At 44.7% G+C, this 20,078-nt stretch overlaps 2 protein-coding genes across 7 annotated transcripts in view; one reads left to right on the forward strand and one right to left on the reverse strand.

The window, feature by feature from the left end:
- Positions 1 to 344: 344 nt before the first annotated feature.
- MTRF1 (mitochondrial translation release factor 1) lies at positions 345 to 19,660 on the reverse strand. Of its 4 annotated transcripts, none has more exons than XM_057409702.1 (10): positions 19,364 to 19,659; positions 12,335 to 12,793; positions 10,167 to 10,258; positions 9,262 to 9,343; positions 8,923 to 9,030; positions 8,659 to 8,831; positions 7,396 to 7,513; positions 6,036 to 6,172; positions 2,085 to 2,183; positions 345 to 549 (listed from the first exon to the last, which is right to left on the reverse strand). In XM_057409702.1, the coding sequence occupies exons 2-10, from the start codon at positions 12,768 to 12,770 to the stop codon at positions 427 to 429; spliced, it is 1,368 nt and encodes a 455-aa protein (XP_057265685.1). In that variant the 5' UTR covers positions 12,771 to 12,793; positions 19,364 to 19,659; the 3' UTR covers positions 345 to 426. The 4 variants fall into 4 exon arrangements, with proteins under 4 accessions (XP_057265685.1, XP_057265684.1, XP_057265682.1 ...); XM_057409701.1 differs by lacking the exon at positions 19,364 to 19,659 and adding an exon at positions 14,323 to 14,456; XM_057409699.1 differs by lacking the exon at positions 19,364 to 19,659 and having other exon boundaries at positions 12,335 to 12,833.
- The window catches only part of NAA16 (N-alpha-acetyltransferase 16, NatA auxiliary subunit), a 61,990-nt gene continuing 60,904 nt past the window's right edge, over positions 18,993 to 20,078 (forward strand). For all 3 annotated transcript variants that reach the window (XR_008972207.1, XM_057409692.1, XM_057409693.1), the window contains exon 1: positions 18,993 to 19,418. Coding sequence is in view for 2 of the 3 variants with exons in the window: in XM_057409692.1 (XP_057265675.1) it covers positions 19,365 to 19,418 (54 nt within the window). In the remaining variant the exon portion in view is untranslated. The remainder of the gene's footprint in view (positions 19,419 to 20,078) is intronic.

The raw sequence follows: 20,078 nt of genomic DNA on the forward strand, positions 1-20,078 counted from the left end.
CCTTTGCTTTTCTATATACACTCTAAAAATTAAAGCATCATAACACAGGCTTATTTTGAAGGGAAGGCCAGATTCTAGACTGTCTAGGGAGCTGAGGTTCTTTCACCTGGAGAGGAACATTTGCCACCTCCAAAACATGCACTATGTGGTATTCTGCTCCATCACCACAATTCTGTGTCTTTCCAGCTGTAATATGTCAGGAGGTCCAGCTTAACAGAGCCATGCTGCCAAGACAGACAGTATTCGCACACAGTACCCCAAGCTTGTTCTTTTCTGCAAGGACTGCTGAAATGAATTCAATCCATTTGCACCCAAGTATAAAAGAATAGCACCACACCCTTAAAAACAGAAGCATAGATTTATTTAACAAATGCATCTATTTTCCTACCGAACACAACATTTCTGCTCTATCTCCATGCAAGGCCTTCAGCAGCCTCCTCCTTCCACAGCCTGCAAACTTTCTAGATACTCAGTGACAGCCTCCATCTCTGCAAACTCCAGCAGTCTGTTGATGAGCTTATCCAGTGCTTCTTTCCCATTTAGAATTTCCTATGAAAAAAAAAAAAAAACAACAAAACCTGGCAAAAGCATTACTGACTGTACATCAGTATAATTCCAAATTGCCCAAGACTCAGACAAGGAGCTCCTGGAATGCACTTTGCCTGGAGTCTTTATCTTGACGCATTCGTTTGCTCACCTCTGCACTCCCCCTGTGTGAATGCAACATGCCATGGTGCACAGCAGTGGAACTTCAGCTGGCTGCCTGTGAGCAGCACACTGATTCCAGCAGCAACAAAAGGAGCTGCTGGTGCATTCCTGCCACGCTTTCATGTAACCCATGCGTTTACATGCAAATCCCCTAGGCAAGAGCAATAGAGGGTTGAAGAACCCAAGTCAAATATAGATTGCTCATGCCAAGATCTAGTTTGTTTTGCAAGCAGAGCCCAGCTAACTTTTGTCAGGCAGTTTATGGTTCCAGTTTCACTCAAGAAAGTAACAAGTTCCCAACACTAAGTAACTGAAAAGTTCAACTAATGAAAGCTGGTTTTATGTGATTGTGGAACTCACAGAACCACAGAATGATAGAACGGTTTGGGTTGGAAGGAACCTTAGACAGCAGCTAGTTCCAACTCCCCCTGCCATGGGCAGGGACACCTTCCACTAGACCAGGGTGCTCCAAGTCCCGTCCAACCTGGCCTTGAACACTGCCAGGGATGGGGCAGCCACAGCCTCTCTGGGCAACCTGTGCCAGTGCCTCACCACCCTCACAGCAAATTTCTTCCTCATGTCTCATCTAAATACTAAAACTTCTTCCCATTCTCCTCCACCATGGTATCTGTGTACCTATTCCCCGCTCCACTGAACACAAACCATTCCATATTCAGCACGCCCTGTGTTCCCTGAAATTACCCAGGACACCTCTGGGTACAATTCGAAAGGCGTGGATCCTTATGTAACAGCATTTACAGTGAACTGGATACCCAAGCCAAACATTGAAGGGTCACCCTAAACTTTGTCCTAAAATTCAAACCACTTTCATAAATTTAATACACAAAAACGCATTACTACATATTTGTTTCCCTGTAAAACAACAATAAATAATCAAGATTCAAGCCGTATGCAGAGATTTACTGAGAAATAAGACCTCAGGCAATCTTAAAATGAAAGTATTTGGTTTCTCTTTCATTTGACTGGCCTGTGAGGCAAGTATAGAAGTTTTTCTTCACTCCAGCATTAGGAGGAGGAAAGACTGGCTTAACAAAAAAAGAAGTCCTTGGTGTCAAGTTTTTCTTGCGGATGTACTAAGCTTCAAGCATCCCAAATGTCACTTGCCAGTTTGGCTGAGGGACTCAGGGAGTTGACTGAGTGCTACAAGTAGGCCAGCAAGCTATATCCTGTGCCAAATATCTTTAACAGCACTGCACAATCAGGCAGGAAAGAAAGTTTCAGCTTTCTAAATCTGTTCTGACAGAGCACAACTGGCTATCTCGATTTCCTCATTCAGACTGTATTGTTTTCAGTAAGTTAATTTCTTCCTGTGGTACAGATAAGTAACTTTAAATACTCCCATAAGCAACCATTACCTTGATATTACGTGCATCATATGAGATCCTGTGGTCAGTGACTCTGTCCTGGGTGAAGTTGTAAGTACGGATTCTCTCTGACTGGGCTCTTGTTCCCAACTGTAGCAAAGCAGCAAAAAAAAACAATTCTATCTTATTGTGTTTAAAAAGAAATAGACTCAAATTCCACCCTCAAGCAGCATACCTAGAATAAACTTTGATGGATCAGACTATTCTGACTACAAACCTAGTGGTCACTGGCTTAGCATATGAGATTTTTAAATACTTTAACATTGCTAAACTGTATTATCATAGAATCACAGAATGGTTTGGGATGGAAAGGACCTTAAAGCTCATCCAGTTCCAATCCCCCTGCCATGGGCAGGGACACCTTCCACTAGACCAGGTTGCTCCAAGCCCCCTCCAACTTGTCCTTGAACACTGCCAGGGATGGGGAAGCCACAGCTTCCCTGGGCAAAACAATGATTTGTGACTCTGTATCACAGACCAAGTTCTTACAGCCCCAGCACATCTGTGGTCCAGCTCTGTAGCTGGAAGAACGACCTAACTCTCAGAAGTCACATAAGGCCAGAGATAGATCTACACAAGTCCTTAGTTCAAAAATGTAAGGCTGGGGTTTTTTTTGGGGGGTGTAGCTCCCACAAGAAATAACGAAAGTGGGCCCCGTTAATAAGCAGCCCAGTCAACGTGTGACAAAGCCACTCCACTGAAGTCTGGGTGTCGTTAGTACCGAACGAGGAGTAAATTAAGACTACGAAGAGTAGTCCTCTAGTGGTGAAGTGCGGGAATGCAAGCCGTTTAGAAGTTAGAAATCAAAACACAGCGTTGCTGTGTGATTAAACACTGTTAAAATACCGAATTAAATGCTAAAAACTGCATAGAGAAACGGGTGTCTGCTCCAGTGGGCACTGCTGAAAAATTCACCTGCACTCAACACGTATATTTTAAAATAAGGCATTTACTGAATAAATTCTGAAACATTACGAAAAGCAATTCACTTTTGCCTGATTTTCTGCAGTATTCATATAAATGTACATCTAAGTCCTTTATGCAATTCTAAAGGATCTCAAGCTAAAATTATTAACACAAGAGAAATGGCTCACCACTTCCAGTGACTGGCCTAATATCCTGCAGGAATAATACACTTACATGCAACCTGAAATTAGTGATTAAATAGGAGAGCTAAAAACTTCAAAGTACTGAATAATACTGTAATTCTGAAGTAGTTTTATTCCTGGTGATCACTGTTGAAGTTCAGACCACAAATGGGGAAAATATTCAAAGAATGGGAAAAGAATGATAGCATATTTCAAGAGAAAAGCTCACTTTGCATCATAATTTGAGGTAACTCTCTTATAAAAGGTGTTTCTTAGAATCATAGAATAGTTACGGGTGGAAAGGACCTTAAGATCACCTACTTCCAACACCCCTGCCCATGGGCAGGGACACCTCACACTAAACCATCTCACCCAAGGCTCTGTCCAACCTGGCCTTGAACACTGCCAGGGATGGAGCATTCACAACTTCCTTGGGCAACCCATTCCCGTGCCTCACCCCCCTGACAGTAAAGAACTTCCTCCTTATATCCAACCTAAACTTCCCCTGTTTAAGTTTTAACCCATTACTCCTTGTCCTGTCACTACAGTCCCTAATGAAGAGTCCCTCCCCAGCATCCCTATAGGCCCCCTTCAGATACTGGAAGGCTGCTGTGAGGTCTCCATGCAGCCTTCTCTTCTCCAGGCTGAACAGCCCCAACCTTCTCAGCCTGTCTTCATGTAGGAGGTGCTCCAGTCCCCTGATCATCGTTGTGGCCCTTCCCTGGACGTATTCCAACAGTTCCATGTCCTTTTTATGTTGAGGACACCAGAACTGCACACAATACTCCAGGTGAGCCCTCACAAGAACAGAGTAGAGGGGCAGGATCACCTCCTTTGACCTGCTGGTCACACTCCTTTTGATGCAGCCCAGGATACGGTTGGCTTTCTGGGCTGCTAGCGCACACTGATGCCGGCTCATGTTTATTTACTCATTGACCAACACCCCCAAGTCCTTCTCCACAGGGCTGCTCTGAATCTCTTCCCTGCCCAACCTGTAGCTTTGCCTGGGATTGCTCCCACCCAGGGTAGGACCTTGCACTTGGCATGGTTAAACTTCATGAGGCTGGCATCAGCCCACCTCACAAGCGTGTCAAGGTCCCTCTGGATGGCATTCCTTCCCTCCAGCGTATCAACCGAACCACACAGCTTGGTGTCATTGACAAACTTGCTGAGGGCGCACTCAATCCCACTGTCCATGTCAGCAACGAAGATGTTGAACAAGACCGGTCCCAACACCGATCCCTGAGGGACACCACTCGTTACTGGTCTCCAGCTGGACATTGAGCCATTGACCACAACTCTTTGCGTGTGGCCATCCAGCCAGTTCTTTATCCACCGAGTGGTCCATCCATCAAATTGATGTCTCTCCAATTTAGAGACAAGGATGTCATGTGGGACAGTGTCGAACGCTTTGCCCAAGTCCAGGTAGATGACATCAGCTGCTCTACCCCTGTCCATCAGTTCTGTAGCCCCATCATAGAAGGCCACCCAATTGGTCAGGCAGGATTTGCCCTTAGTGAAACCATGCTGGCTGTCACCAAGCACCTTGTTGATTTTCATGTGCCTTAGCATGCCTTCCAGGAGAATCTGCTCCAAGATTTTGCCAGGCACAGAGGTGAGACTGACTGGTCTGTAATTCCCCGGGTCATCCATTTTCCCCTTCTTGAAAATGGGGGCTATATTTCCCTTTTTCCAGTCATTGGGAACTTCACCTGACTGCCATGATCTTTCAAATTATGACGGTCAGTGGCTTAGCAACTTCATTTGCCAGCTCCTTCAGGACCCGCAGATGGATTTCATCAGGTCCCATGGACTTGTGTACATTCGGGTTCTTAAGATGGTCTTGAACCAGATCCTCTCCTACAGCGGGCCCAGGGTCTTCATTCTCACAGTTCCTGCATCTGCCCTCCAAGACTTGGGTGGTGTGGTCAGAGCATTTGCCAGTGAAGACTGAGGCAAAGAAGTCATTCAGAACCTCAGCCTTCTCCAAATCCAGGGTAGCCGGTTCTCCTGATAGCTTCTGGAGGGGGCCTACATTGTCCCTAGTCTGTCTTTTATTCACTACATACCTATAGAATCCCTTCCTGTTATCTTTCACATCCCTAGCCAAGTTTAATTCTAACTGGGCCTTAGCTTTCCTAACCTGGTCCCTAGCTTCTCAGACAACATCCCTGTACTCTTCCTAGGTCACCTGTCCTTGTTTTCACCTTTTATAAGCCTCTTTTTTCCTTCGAATTTTCCTCAGCAGCTCCTTATCCATCCAAGGAGGTCTCCTGGCCCTCCTGCTGCACTTCATTCTAGTTGGGATGCAACACTTCTGAGCTTGTTTCTTCCTTAAAAGGCTACCTAAACTGTATCAAATAAACTGCTATCTCACTATGTAGTGGCAGGAGTATTTATATACTTGTTTCTTTCAAAAGCTCTGTATGGTCTTATCAAATACTCTGATTTAGAAACAGGTTAAAACACAATCTTGAGAACTTCTGATCCCAGTTTTCACAGAAAGTAACTGTTTACTGATGCCCTACTTGTATACTTGTAACTCTACTTGTAGCTCCGGCCTTAGTAGGGGGATTCAGGACATGATGTAGAGCATTGCCTTTCAGATAAGTTCACCTAGTCTTTTGAGCCTTTTCTTTCCAGCTATAGCTGATGCCTCTTTTGCATTGCTTGGGAAGTCTGCAATAGCATTGAACTGGGATAAGTAAAATCCAGAGCATTTCAAACCACAAGATTCTCCTTTGTGAGCACACCTGTTCAGGCACTCACACTCACTTGCTCCATCACTGTCACTCAGTGTCACAAACCTACAACACAGCACCCTCTCCAAATATCAGCAACCACATGTTCTCACCTGCAGTTTTCTGGCACTCTGTTGTTGATTGAGCTGTTTTTCAATGGTCTGCTGGTACATCTTAGCTCTCAGTGTCCGCAGAGCTATGTCCTTGTTCAACAGCTGGGATCGCTCCTGCTGGCACTCAACTACTAGTCCTTTTAATAGAGGGATGCAAGAGAGCTCACATCAAAAGCCCAGTATAACAAAGAAAAAAACAAGCTAAATTAATTCTAACAACACGTTAGGCAAATGAAACCTTCTGGAGTGCTGGTTTGTAGGGTCATTCAGCTGCAGGTTAAAAGGTCATTTTAAGACAGCGGCCAGAACCATTAGTATAGTTTCACACTCTTCACAGCTGTACCAGGGGCTTTGGTCAGTACTACAGAAAAGGCAGGGATACCTTAACATTTCATGAAGGAAACAAGTCTGACATTGCCTCCATAAAATGAGCTCTCTCCAATCAGCATTCTCATGTTAAAGATGTCATTTGCACAGTCTACAGAAGCATTCTTATAACAGTGCAACACAAGTTTTTAAAGTCAGTCTAAATAAGCTCTTGGAGACTGGAAAATTCATTGTTCTAGAAGAGAAGGGTGTCTAAACAATACTGGTGGTCTTGAACTCATGAATAATGAAATAAAGTAAAATAAAGGTCTTTAAAAGAAATCTAGTACTTATTTTTGCTTCTTATTTGATTTCTGAAATAAAAAGGCATATAGAAAACAGCTGTTTTCTGGTCACTACCTGCATTTCCTGTGTCTAAAGAGATTCTGCATCTGAACAGATAGAAATCCACTGAATTTCAATAACAACAAACTCCCAAGAAAGACAGAGTGGTCCAGTCTATACATTATCTTTCTATCAGCAGACATCTTCCTTCCTCTTCAACATATGATAGCATTATCTACAGTACTGAAGCACAATCTATAGTACTATATAACTATATAGTACTGAATGAAAATCTTCAAGCCTACTACTACACAGGTTCCAGCTAGGCAAAGCAACCCTTGGTTGCAAATGGCTGTTATTCCTTAAGGTACAGAGCACAGAGCACGAATTATTTGCATCTTCCATCCCATTCCTGTCACCCTCTAGGTCCTTTCATCCTTCGAAGACAGTGTATTCATTAAACACTCCCTCTGAGGACAAAACTGGCATAATAGGAAATGTCTGACCATCATGCCACTGGTACACAACCCTTCTTCTCACAGGTTGCCTTGCTAGCAGAGGGCAGAATCAGAAGGGGCTACACTTCCTTTTCTTGGTATAAGCCCCAACCCTGCAAACCCACTCTAAGATACAACTTCTGGGATTCCAAGCTTTCCCTTCAGGATACAGATTTAGGGTGATTACAAGTAGGAAATGCAGCCAGCCTTACCTGTGGGAAGATGCACAATTCTCACAGCACTATCAGTTTTGTTAACATGTTGCCCTCCTGCTCCTTTGGCTCTGAATGTGTCTATACGCAAATCTTTGGGATCCACGTTAACATCAACCTAGAATCAAAGAAAATTGCTACTTTCTGCTCATTCTAAACGTATCTGAATGGCAACAATACTTGGTGTAAAAAAAATACCATATCTCAAAGAATTGCTCCTAACAGCTATAATTATACTTCAAGAAAGTGCAACGTCAAATATGTCTGCAAAGCAAGTAATGCTTTAAATATTTCACTCATTTTCTTCAAACTCTCACTCTATGTCCTTCACAAAACAAGGGGGGGGGGGGGTGGGGGGTGGAATGTGGGGTTGTGAAACAAACCAAAACCAGCAGCTTTCTGTAAAACCACTAGCCTTGGCAGTGAGGCTAAGAAATAAGGAAATAATCAAAAGCTACTTCTAAACAGCAGTACAAGATCTTGGCCATAAGTCAAGCCTGAATGATTCTTGCAACAGTGCTTAGAAACATCTAACTGAGGAAAAAATGGGTGTATCCAGATCCAAGTAAGGATTGCAGCATTGGAAATAAAAGCCCATGATGACCTGGACCATAGTTTGAACTCAGTGGATGGGAAAGGAACATTCAGATCTGATCAACATTGCAAGGAAAGCATTACAAGGAAGCAGGAAAGAGTGCAGGGAAAGCCTGCAGGATCTGGTTTTGTTTATTTTATGTGTGAATTGCTGGCTTAAGTGAGAGCTGTCAGTACCAGTAAGTTCTCAGAAGGACTAGCCAACACACTCATTCATACTCAAAGCAGACTGTCCTTGATTTAACAGAGGCCACATGAAACAAAAAAAATGGACCTGCAGAATCACATTACTATGCAACACTGAATATTTTCTGGATATATTCCCTGTCTTAAAACATGACATAATTTAAAATTGGCTTACTGCGAGTGTTGGGGCTGGAACAGTCACTGAAACCACCACTGATTTACACGCCATTTCAGGCAACAGCAAATCTCTGCTAAGTTGCTTCTGATGACCCATTTAAATACGTAAGGTATAGGCCTAAAGACTATCACCTTCCAGAGTCACAGATCTTGTGGTTCACTTGCTGGGGCTTGAACAAAGCACTTGGGTATCAATAAAATCCCCAAACAGTAATGATAACATGGTTTCAAGTAACACCTAAACCAACGGGCAAAGAGGTGAGAAGGGATACACTGCCCTACCATCCTGATTAACAGCTGGTTTACCTCCTCTGGCTGAGGGAGAACAATAACTGACATTGTCCCAGTGTGAATACGCTGCATTCGTGACGACAGGCCCGTCTCAGGGATTCGCTGGACTCGATGAGTCCCTCCTTCATACTTCAGATGCCTGTAGACATCATCTCCCGAAATATGAGCAGAAGCATGATGCAACCCACCTACAGACACAAATAATGTGTGACAAATATAGCACAGAAACACTGTTTTTAATTGCCTTGTCGTGGTGGCATGTCTGAAGAACTACTGTACCTATCTCAGCTGGTGTATAGTTCACAATGTCAAAGGTCCAGCATTTATAGTCTGCATAGTTCCGGTACATCTCAAACATTTCTTTAGTGAACTGTTGGCAGATGTCTCCTAAAAATATAAAAGCGGGACAACATAAATAGCAGTTCACAAAATGGCAGCCACCAGTTTTTAGATTTAGCTGCAACTCTAACCACACTCATTAGACAGATTAATGCTCTTCTTTAGAAAGTACCATTTTATACCATTAACGTACAAAAAGGCATTAAGAATAACCCATAAGAGGTTTAATGAAGTTGGATGGAGGTTTGAAGTAATCCTTATTGTGGAGACTTTGCTGACCTCCAGTTGTTCTGCCAGCTGTCACTTCTAGTATGACATCACTTTTATCGTATTTTTCCTTTGGTACTAGAAGCTGGAAAAGCTGAAAAGAAAGAAAGAAAGGAAAAAGTCATTATCTCTTTCACGACTTTTTATCTCCCCCCTAATTAAATTTACAGCCAGTCTTGACAATTGTCACAGCCTGAGAGCACACCATCACTGATTTATTCTGGCAAACTGGTAAGTAGGACTAAAAACTGTCCATTGGACACTGCAGCTCAGCGCAATCACTGTGGAAATGGGATATGCTGGTGCATCCACAGGAAAGCAAGCCGAAGTCCAGTGCCAGGTTACCTGCTCCAGCGCCAACTACCTATGAACACAAAATTATTAGCTATAACCCAGCCAATCGTTACATTCATCTTATTTTTCAGAAAGTCCCATTTCATGTTATTTCAAATGTGAACATAGAAATGAGCCCAATCACAGAGCTCTCCACTGAATCATTTCAGCTCCTCTGCTTATAATTAATTTCCTCATTGGGTGCTGTCAGCTAAAGAGAAAATGAAAGTCGGCAAGTTCCAACCAGAAATGTTTCAAGAATACATGCTCCACTGCCAACAAAGTGTTACTAGGGTGTCATGTCAAGTCTCAGTAGCACAGGCTCACCATTTTTTAAATCCCCTTCAGCATCTGCAGACAGACAAGCACGCAAGCAAAAGTGACTAAAATAATAAGCTTCTGAGACACAATTGTCAGTAAGAAGCTAGCAAATAATTACTGTTGTCACTTCTTTTCAGGGAAAATACACAAGGTGGACTTCTCATTTACTAAACGCAAGTGTCACAGTCTATGGATAAGATCACAGAGGAACGCTTTTCTGACATCTTTATTTACAAAGCTGTGTAATTTTACCTCAGGCTCACCTTTCTGCACAACACGTTGATTTTTTTATCCAGGGTCTCCTTCTCTTCTAAGGCAAGCTCTAGAAGTTGTTTCTCATCTCTGCTATCTAGCTCTAAATTCCAACAACAGGAATAGATGTTAGTCAATCTCACTTACCTTAGAGCAAATTGTAATACAGCGGTCCACAGACATGCACTGCAGCACACAGAAGCTTGCAGCTGCATTCTGCCAGCATGAAATACCAAGTAAGAGCAGCCCAAGCCAGGATTCACGTTAGTAACTAAATGATCATATTTTCCGGGTCTGCTGGAAGGAGTAATGGATAACCTACCTCTCAATCTCTACCTTAGGGCTCAAAGTCTACATCAAATAGATGCCAGCCCCACCTGACAGTTACTCTCAGTAATACTAATGGTTATGTCATAAAGATTGACAGCCCAGGGATAAATACACAAATGGATTTGACAAAATATGTTAAAACCAGGCCTGCAGACAAGCTGTGTCTTGGTTTCCTTTATTGCAATTTTTCATGCAATAAAATTTTTAATTTCCAGACTTGCCCAGAAACACCCTATCTTCAACAATTTGTAGGCAACTTGTTAAGGTGAGCACCACAAATAACGCTATGACGATACTAATGAGGTTCCTAACCTTCTGTCTTCTGCTATTCAAGAGGCCACTGAGACATGAGAGATGCAAGTCATCAGGAGGTGGAAGACCTCACTTGGGATCTTTGCTTTGCCTAAGGAGATTTCCTTCTCCACAATCTGGAGTACCATGTCCAGTTTTGAGCTCCCCAGTTCAAGAAATGCAGGGAAATACTGGAATGAGTACCACTTATGTGAGTATTGGTGGTCACTGGTGCTCACATCACATCGGTGCCCCATTCCTACCTCCCTGCAAACTTGACCTCTAAGAATTCACTTCACCTACCCCTCTGACTCACATCACCAGTGCCAAACCAGCAAATAATGTTTTTCTGCTTCACTGAGTATTGCAAATAGCAACTGTGAGGAATTCAGGTACTACAGAGAAAAGGGTCAGTTTAGGGAGTTAAACAGAAAACAAAGAGCAGTCAGATGACACAAACATCTGTGTTTTAACTTGGCCACATGATAAAGAGTACACATAGAACAATTTGGCTCCATTTAATTAACTTCTTGGCTGTAATCCTCTTTTCATTCTTTTCTTTTCCCTCCTTTCAACCAGAACTCAATCTATTTATCCACATCATAATTTATGGAATTAGAAAAATTCTTCATTATATTTACTTGCTCCAAAAATAGCCTTTTTAAGTTTGCCCACACCCCTTGGTTGTCTCCCTGAAAAGCACCATGAACTCTCATCCTCCTCTATTTACACCACTGGCTATTCATTTTCTCCTGTCCTTTGCTTTTCCCTTTACTTTACTTCAGTATAAGCCACATCCTCTCCAGGCCAATGTTTCCCTCTCTTAATACCTATTGGTGTAAAACAGATGTTTGTGTGCACCTACCCTTCTAACAATGGGTTGGTTGTTTTTTTTCTTGAAATGCTGCACCATTAGTTATCTTATTCCCTGTGTACAGTCTTATTCCTGAAAGGTATTCTTTTTTACCCAACTTCTACTGTAGCAGATTACTGAAAAACAGAAGCTTCTTAAACAACCACCAATTTTTATTCCTTGAAGGACTCCTTGAATATTCTCAGAGAAATGTTAGCTTTTGCCATTTCAATTGGAAGCTGACAATCCTAGGCCTAATGAAAGTTCATGTAATTTGCTCTATAAGTATCAATAAACTGCTAAATGGAATTCCATTTTAATTAACATGGGTAAAGTCTGCATATGTCAAATGTATTAAGCTTGCCAAATCTTTTTTCTTCAGTTCATGTTGCTCTCAGTTCCATGAAAAACAACCTTAAAACAAACATTTCCAAACTATTTCTGCTAGATTACAGATGATCTCTACTCTCCCAAATTGTCTGTATTAAAACCTGAAACTGAAGTGAGGTGACATGAAAACTGGAAAGATGTGTCTGGAAGCAGAAAGCCCTAGCAACACACAAGCTCCCAGGAAGCAGGAAGGACCAGAGCATGCTCCAGGGCTGGCTTAAGTTATTTCAAAGCATTCCTCAAAGGCTGGGCAATGAAGTTCATTGCAAGAAACGTGACTGTTTTGATAGAAGTAAGCAGATGTGTTCTCCTTACCTTTGCACATAGCTTCTAACTCCTGAACTTCTTTTTCAGATTCTTTGATTTCCTGAAATGCAGCTGCAATTGGGGACAGATCGGCACATCTTCTCCTCAGGGTTCCTTGCTCAAAGTCATTTACTGAGTCAGCATTTAACAGATGATTAACCTGCTGGTATTCCTTGCTTAGTGTCTCCAGATATTTCTGCACTGCTTCCTGCTTCCACAATGCTCGAGAATCCTGATGGTTTTTCCTGTGCCTGCTGTTAAAAGACAGAGTGAATGTAGCCGTGTCCAATAAAAATTCTGGTTTCCAAAATCCACCATTGTGCAGTTCCGCTGCACAACCTATCTTCTTTGCAGTTGGAGGGAGAAGACAGCTGGGAAGCTGACTGTGACAGCAGCAACTGGCAAGCAGGCTCTTGAAACGACAGACCCTTTGGAAAGGTTTCATTTTGCTTCTTATTTTTCCACCAGCTGAAATTAAAAGTATACAATACATGGACCAGTGTTATTATCTAGAAAAAGAGATCGTGCTGTTAAAAAACAAACAAACATAGAACTCTATCAAGCCCAAATCCTGTTCTTGACTGGAACAACAAAAATGCAACTGTTATGGATAAAACTATTCCTGATTTAGTCCTTGTTTAAACCAGAAGCTCTTACCAGCAACACTGTGATGGCTGGTGGTTGAAAATGATCTTTTCCCTTATCTCCTCAAACTTAGTTTATTCATGCTGTGGAAAAGCTACTGTAGATATGGCTTTACAGACAACAGCTTCATTTTGCCATGTCTCCCTGAGAAAAATTCAACCATTTAATGCCTTAGTGGTGAAATGAAAATGTTGCTGAGCGAAAATGAATCTTCCAAAGGTACAGAATTCTACATAAAGAATGTATGGGAAGTCCAGAATTATGCGCAAAATTATATCCACTACCATAACACAATATCATTTTGCCAGCAGAACATCAGTAACAGCAAACAGCCCCTGAAACAGATTAGTCAATAGGACCCCAAGATACCTGCAAGAAATTCCCCATATATGTACTATGTAAGACATGGGAACAGTGTTTTATATCCCATTTACTACTTCCTGTGATGTATTTACACATACATGATATAAATATTTTCTATCCAAAAAGTTAATAAGAAGTTGGTACCCTGAAATACAACCTGTATTTTCTGAGACAACTGGCCTACAGCTTTGCAGGATATCAGGCTCCCCTGACCATCACTGCTGCTTTAGGAAAGATCTTTTCCTCTTCATTTTCTACCATCAGTGTTGCAAGTTATGCTATGAATTCTGGCTCTGCTCTAAAAATTTATATTGGAATGCAAGGGTCTACCAATAGGAAATAATTCATGTTCTAGGACTACCCACACAGAAAAGGTCTAACAAATAAAGAAGCACTCCTCGATATCTCTGCCAGTGCCGCAATCCCATCTGTCTACTGATTTTTACAAGAAAGTGGATTCAGAGAAAATGAAGGCATTAAACAGCATCTCCTTGAAACCTGTCCAGACTAAACAACCCCAGTTCCCTCAGCCATTCCTCATAAGACTTGTGCTCCAAAGAACAATTAAAAAAAAAGTAAATAAATTGTTATAAAAAATTATATCTCTCCATACAGGAAAGCATTATCAATATTGTGAACACTTTAAGAGATTTTTAAAAGAACTTCTGTCAACTGCAGATGCTGTTAACCCCATAAAACCGAATTCAGACACGCAGTACACAGGTACACAGAAGGAGGCTGCGTTTCGATGCAGACTGTAACACGGACGACTCAGTGCCGCGCCGCCGAGCCAACCTTTCACACACCGCACCCTCCCGGCACTGCTGCCCCGAGCAAAGCACCCGAAAGCCGAGCAGGAAGTGCCCCTGCCAGCGCTCCCCCATCGCAGGGGTGCGGGCGGACGGGGAAGGCTGAAGCAGACCGTGAGGGGCGCGGGGTCTCGGTTCGGCTCCGGTCCTCAGCAGCCTCCGGGGAACTCCGGAACTCACCTCTCGCACGCTTCGGCAGCGGACGGAACCCGCCTCAGAACAGGAGGCCATGGCAGACGGGAAGTGGAGCGGAAAAGCTCCCAGTCCCAGCATGCCTGCTGCAGAACACGACTCCCGCCGTGCCTCAGCCCGCCCGGCCTTGCCTTCACTGCCTCCTCCGCCGGGGCTGCCCCCAGCGCAGGCCTTTGAGCACCGCTGCCGGTGAAGGTAGCTTATCTTTGCTCTGTCAAAAGCAAGACCCGAGATGAAAAGTAAAAATGGGGAACGCGCCCTTGGAAACAGCTCTTCGTTGTCGATATCCTCTCAGCTGTACAGTAACACAGTCTGGCTTCAGGAGTGCTTTAGGAGAAATGGCAGGAGTGACAACAAATGGGAATACTTCTTATTTTCCAGCCTCCAAGCTATTATATTACATATATTTTTCCGTGTATTTTCCCAAAACATGGGCTGGAAATAAATGTTTCATACCTGGTTACTAAAAGTAATTTCAGAGAAGTCTGCATAAAACTATGTTAAGTTCCACTTTATGTCAAAGCTCACCGTTCAATTATGCTTAAAATGGATTATAACTACACTAGTAAAGACAAACACCACTTACTAAATATTAATGAACTGTTCAGATTTATCATTATGCTAACAGGCTGTGGCTTCCTAACAAGGTATTTTTTAAAAGATACTATGCATACACACACTTTGAAAATATTAAACAGATTATACAACTATCTCCCTAATTATCACAGAATCACAGAATGGGTTGGATTGGAAGGGATCTTAAAGCTCACCTAGTTCCAAACCCCCTACCATGGGCAGGGACACCTTCCACTAGACCAGGTTGCTCAAAGCCCCATTTAAAAAGATTTCCAGAACACTGGGGTATTTTTATATCTATAATCACCTAAAAAGCTTTCTTCCCAGCTACTGTCATTCAACAGGATTAACAAAAGAAGGTAAAAATTTGGTATGTGGCACATAAAACACCACTGGGATTTGGTGAGGTAAGTATTCCAAAAGACTGAAAATGAAACCGATGGATGGGGATGACTTAAATCCAATCTCACCAGCACGTGAATGATAACTGACCACTAACGTAGATCTGAGGACAAACTCTGTCTTGGCTCTATCCACAAGGACAGAATGTAAGGCAGACAGAATGCAAGGCAGACAGATTAAAAGACTCTTCCAGAGAATGGGATCCACCCCAGAGCTGATCCAAACTAGAGAAAGGCCACAGCAAACAGCATCCTGAAACCTCAGTGTTTCTCCCCCTGGCCTGAGCGTGCAGTGCTGTACCATGGGAGATGCCCTCGTCCAGACGCCATCCCCACCACGCCTCACCCTTCATCCACTATGGTTTACATCTCAGTGAAATGAAATAGTGAAATTATCCTTGCATTGGCCTCTAAATGTGGAATCTGATACTTGGGAAGGTAATCTAAGGGAGGACAACTAAAACCATGAAAACTGTAAGCAAACCACACACTCAAAAATTGATTTTAAAGAGTAGGGTAGGCAAAGGAAAAATTAACCCAGCTTCTACTCCAGCTGGTAATGGTTCTTACATTAAATCCTCTGATTAAATGCGATCATGATTCAGATTGATTGCGGGCAAATTATTTAAGTGTGAATAGAGACTGTAACAAACTCTGAGCCTGCTCTCCCCAGCAGGCAGCAGGCCATGCAGTGACCATATGGCCAAGAGAAAGGGCTGGGTGCTATACTGCCAGTTAGGGTTGCCAGATACACTGTCAACCACAGGACATAGTCCATGCATCTCGTATTCAAAACATGTAAGATATACTCTTTCCCTAAGTTTACTTATGCTTTTAGAACGTGATATGGGAAATGAGTATAAAAGATGGGAAATCCCACCGCTGTCTGTGCTCCCATCCCCTTTATGATTTGCTTTGATACCTTAAAAACTGCGTGGCTGAAGCAGCTGCCTGTGGACCCTGTGAGACCCAGTGTTATGGGGTGCAGGCTGCTTGGGGCAGGGTGCCACTGCCTTCCTCAGCAACCACGGCAGCCCATGGTGGGTGCAGAAGGGCAATCCTAACCTGCCAACTGCTTTAGAAACTGGAGGCAAAGAAATGGCTCATCAGACAAAACAGGCTCCAGGCCTTACAATGTGCTTGGCTGGAAGGCAGGTCCATGCCCTTAAAGAGGCCCTTTTTTACCCAGGGGGCCCTAACTGGAGTTAGTGGTCTGCAAGCATCCTGCTGAAACTTCTATAGATACCAACCCACACTGACAGGTCATGGAATAATGTGAAAGACATGGCAAAATCACAAGCGTGTTACGAAGTATCTATCACTTTAACATTGCTCCTGCCCTTTCAACCCAAATAGTTTGTCAACAGACTTCTGAATTCTTTCTGTTTGAAGGAACAATTGGTGACAGAATCACACGCGTCTTGAATACAGTCCTGTTTATTAACAAAGCCTGTAGAAAGCGCTTTGTTTTGTCCAGCACAGTGTGATTAAATGACAAGAAGTTCTCTTGACTGTGCTCCCAAACCTCACTTTCAACTAGAGCTCTGCCTCCCTCAAAAGCTTGTTTCTTTGTTCATTCTCTCCCAGCTAGTCTACAAACATTTCTTTTATTGCCTCCTTGCTTTCCTTTTCTTGTTGCTTTTAATCCAGGATTTGAATACAGACACATATCTAAATACAAATCAAACCCGTGCCTCTTATTTGCAATTTGCTGATTTTCAGGCAGCATTCTTTCCAGGAAGCAGAAACCTTTAGATGTCAAGAACAACCTCACTGCTTCAGACTAAAGGTCCACCTAGCACAATATTTGCCTGACCATCTTGGAGATGCATCTGTTTATCACTCAACTCAACTGGAGACATGTCTTTTGCTAAGACGGAAACCTAGAGTTCATAAAGTCAAGGCTAGTTACAAAAAGTGCTGAATACATGCTGTGGTACAAACAGGCTCTGAAAATGATGCAGCAGGGCAAAGACAAGTTGTCCATCCTTGTCAAAAGTATTCCTGCTTTGTAGAAAATCAGATACTGGATACAGCAGTACTATGTCGTTTAGCAGAAGGAACAGTGAACTTGAAAATGCATGTGGAAAACACACATACTGCTATCAGTGATCCAGGTGACTGACATCATTAGAAGCATGTCAGAACAAAAACATGAGGAATAAACACAATAAAGATATGAAGAAACTTATTACATACCATAGTTCTAACCAGATTAACAAAACAACACTGAAAACAACCACCACCCACAACATTTGCCATAAACTGATGCTCAGCTAAGAAGAACTAGGAAAAGATAGGCTGTACTTCTTTAACATTCTCCTTGCCTTTGCTGTTTTCATCTCAAGAGGCTCCCAAAGCCTACTACTTTTTTCTAATTAGTAGTCCCCAAGTTAGGCCACTGTCCAGGTCACTTTCTTCCAAGAAATTTTCTTCTCCCTTTTTCTCTCCTTCAGACTGAAAGGAAAGCAGCTATCATATCCATCAGCTTCAGCAACACTTGCAAGAAGTCAAAGACCTGCTGCTTGTAATCCTCAGTCATGGCCACACTCACCTAATTTATGCATAACCAAATCAAATATTTTAAGCTCATAAACTGCTTAAATTGGCTTTTATTATATACTGCTTTCCACACACTTGCTTTACTGTGGGTAGGAACACCTCGTGCCTATCCTAGTCATCATCAGGGACAGTAGGTGAGTAACCATGTATTACAAAATTAATGTCCTTTTAATACATACCAAAATATAATTAATATATTTCAAGGGTAATTACATAAAGGGATTCTAACTGAAGCTGACTAATTTTTGCCCTGTGAGATGGTCTCTTTAATTGGCTGTAACCTTGACAGTTTAACCAGTTTTCTTTCTAAGGAAATGCTCCAGGCCATGTGGTTTTAATGTTGCTGTTTGTCTGACGTGTTTGGGGTTGGTTTTTTTACCTGTTAATTTTTTTGCAAAGTTTCATTTAAGAACCATTTCTGGAAATAATAAAAATCTATTCTCAACAGACCTTAAACCTCCTTTGGCGAAGGAGCAACGCCATGATTAAACTCTCACTGTTCCAAGCATGCACAATAAAGTTTTACATAACCGACTGCTGAAAAATGCATTAATGCAATAGATGACATCCCCGCTCACTCCTAGTCGGCGAAGTTTGCTGTTGTTTCCTTAAATACCAGCCAGGGCGCAGCAAGCACACAGCCTCTCCAAGCGCTGCAGTTTCCAGGCACTTAGCTCTCCTCCAGCAATCCCTCCCGGGCAGCCTGGCTCCCCACAGCCCCACTCTGAACGCGCTGTTGGGATGGCAGCCACCAAAACTAGGTTACTAAAGGCAGAGAGGCAGAACAGCGAGCGCGCAAACCTGCTTTCTGCCCTCCAGCCGCGACTGGGAAAGGCTACAAGCTGCAAACCCCTCCTCACCCGGCTGCCGCGGACCCCGCGTTGGACGCAGCCATGACCTGGGCGAGCGGGAGTTAGCATTTGTTAACAATCCCCGCGGGTGGGTGTCCCGTTTCCCCTCCTCCCCTCGGGGCGTTGCCGAGGGAGCCCCCCTCAGGGCCGGCCGCCGGCCTCACTCAAGGCAGGAAACTCCCCTCAGTGCCACCGAGAGAGGAGAGCCACTAGCACCGAACAACGGCGCGTCCCCTCGGACAGGGCATGCAGGACGGAAGGAGGGGGGGGGCCGTGTCTGAGGGGGAAGCGGCGGGGGCAGCCGGACGCTGTGCGCCTGCGCGGAGGGGACCCCGGCTGCCATTTTGCAGCGTCAGGCGGCGGCGAGGCCTCCCCGGCAGCTGCGCAGAGGGGCCGCGCTCGCGCGCCGCGGCTGAGGGGAGCCGGCGGGGAGGGCGGTGCAGGCCAATGAGTTGAAGAGTCGCCGCTCGGGCAGGAGCCGCGCCGCTGCCGCCCCGCGGAGTTTGGGCTTTGCCTCCCCTCGCTTTCCCGCTCCTCCCTTCCACACCGACAGCCGCTTCTCCTGGGCCGCCCCCGCCAGCTTTCCTTCCCTTCCTCCCTCTGTCCCTGCAGCCGTGCCTGCCCTGGGGCCGCCCGCACCATGCCGTCCGTGCCGCTGCCGCCCAAGGAGAGCAACCTCTTCAAGCGGATCCTGGTGAGCCACCGGTCCCGTACCTCTCTCTTCCTTCCGCCGCCGCTCTTCGCTACTCTCACACACTGGTTTCGCTCGGTGCCCTCCGACCCACGGCGCGGGTTACTTCGCCGCTGCCGGAGTTGGCTCTGGCTGAGCGAGGGAAGATGTGGCGGCCTCTCTTGCCCGAGGGAGCCGGGGCTGCTGCCGTCTCGTCCCGGTTCGTCCACGTTACCCTCCTTTGTTTGGGCGCAGCCGAGCAGGCCGAGAGACCCCCCCCTCCCTCGTGTGGGGGCCCGGCAAGGGCCGGTGTTGCCCCCGGCCGGGCGAGGGCGGGAAGCAGGGCGGGAGCCGGCCAGCCGCCCGGGTCCGCGCTTCTCCGGGCACCCTGCCCGGGACGGTGCCTCCAAGCTGAGCGCCGGCCGCGGGGTTCGGCAGCGCGTCGTCGCCGTTCCGTCCTCCTTGTCCCTCCCGCCGCAACCGGGCGGAGGCGGGCCGTACCCGCGGTCTGGCGGGCGGGTGGAAGCGGTGTCTCGGGGAAAACTGTCATTCCATCCCCGCTGCGGGTCTGGGTTCGGGGTGCGTGTGCTGCTTCCCCCGTGTCACCACGCTTGGGAGGGTAGAATTCCTTGGAGCACGGTGCGAGGGTCGCGGGGCTTTGGTGTTCCAAAGCCTATGTCCATA

This window comes from Pezoporus wallicus, unplaced genomic scaffold, assembly GCF_028554395.1.
Source record: "Pezoporus wallicus isolate ANWC-B61680 ecotype Strahan unplaced genomic scaffold, APGP_CSIRO_Pwel_v1 contig_2543, whole genome shotgun sequence".
Classification (NCBI taxonomy): Eukaryota; Metazoa; Chordata; class Aves; order Psittaciformes; family Psittacidae; genus Pezoporus; species Pezoporus wallicus.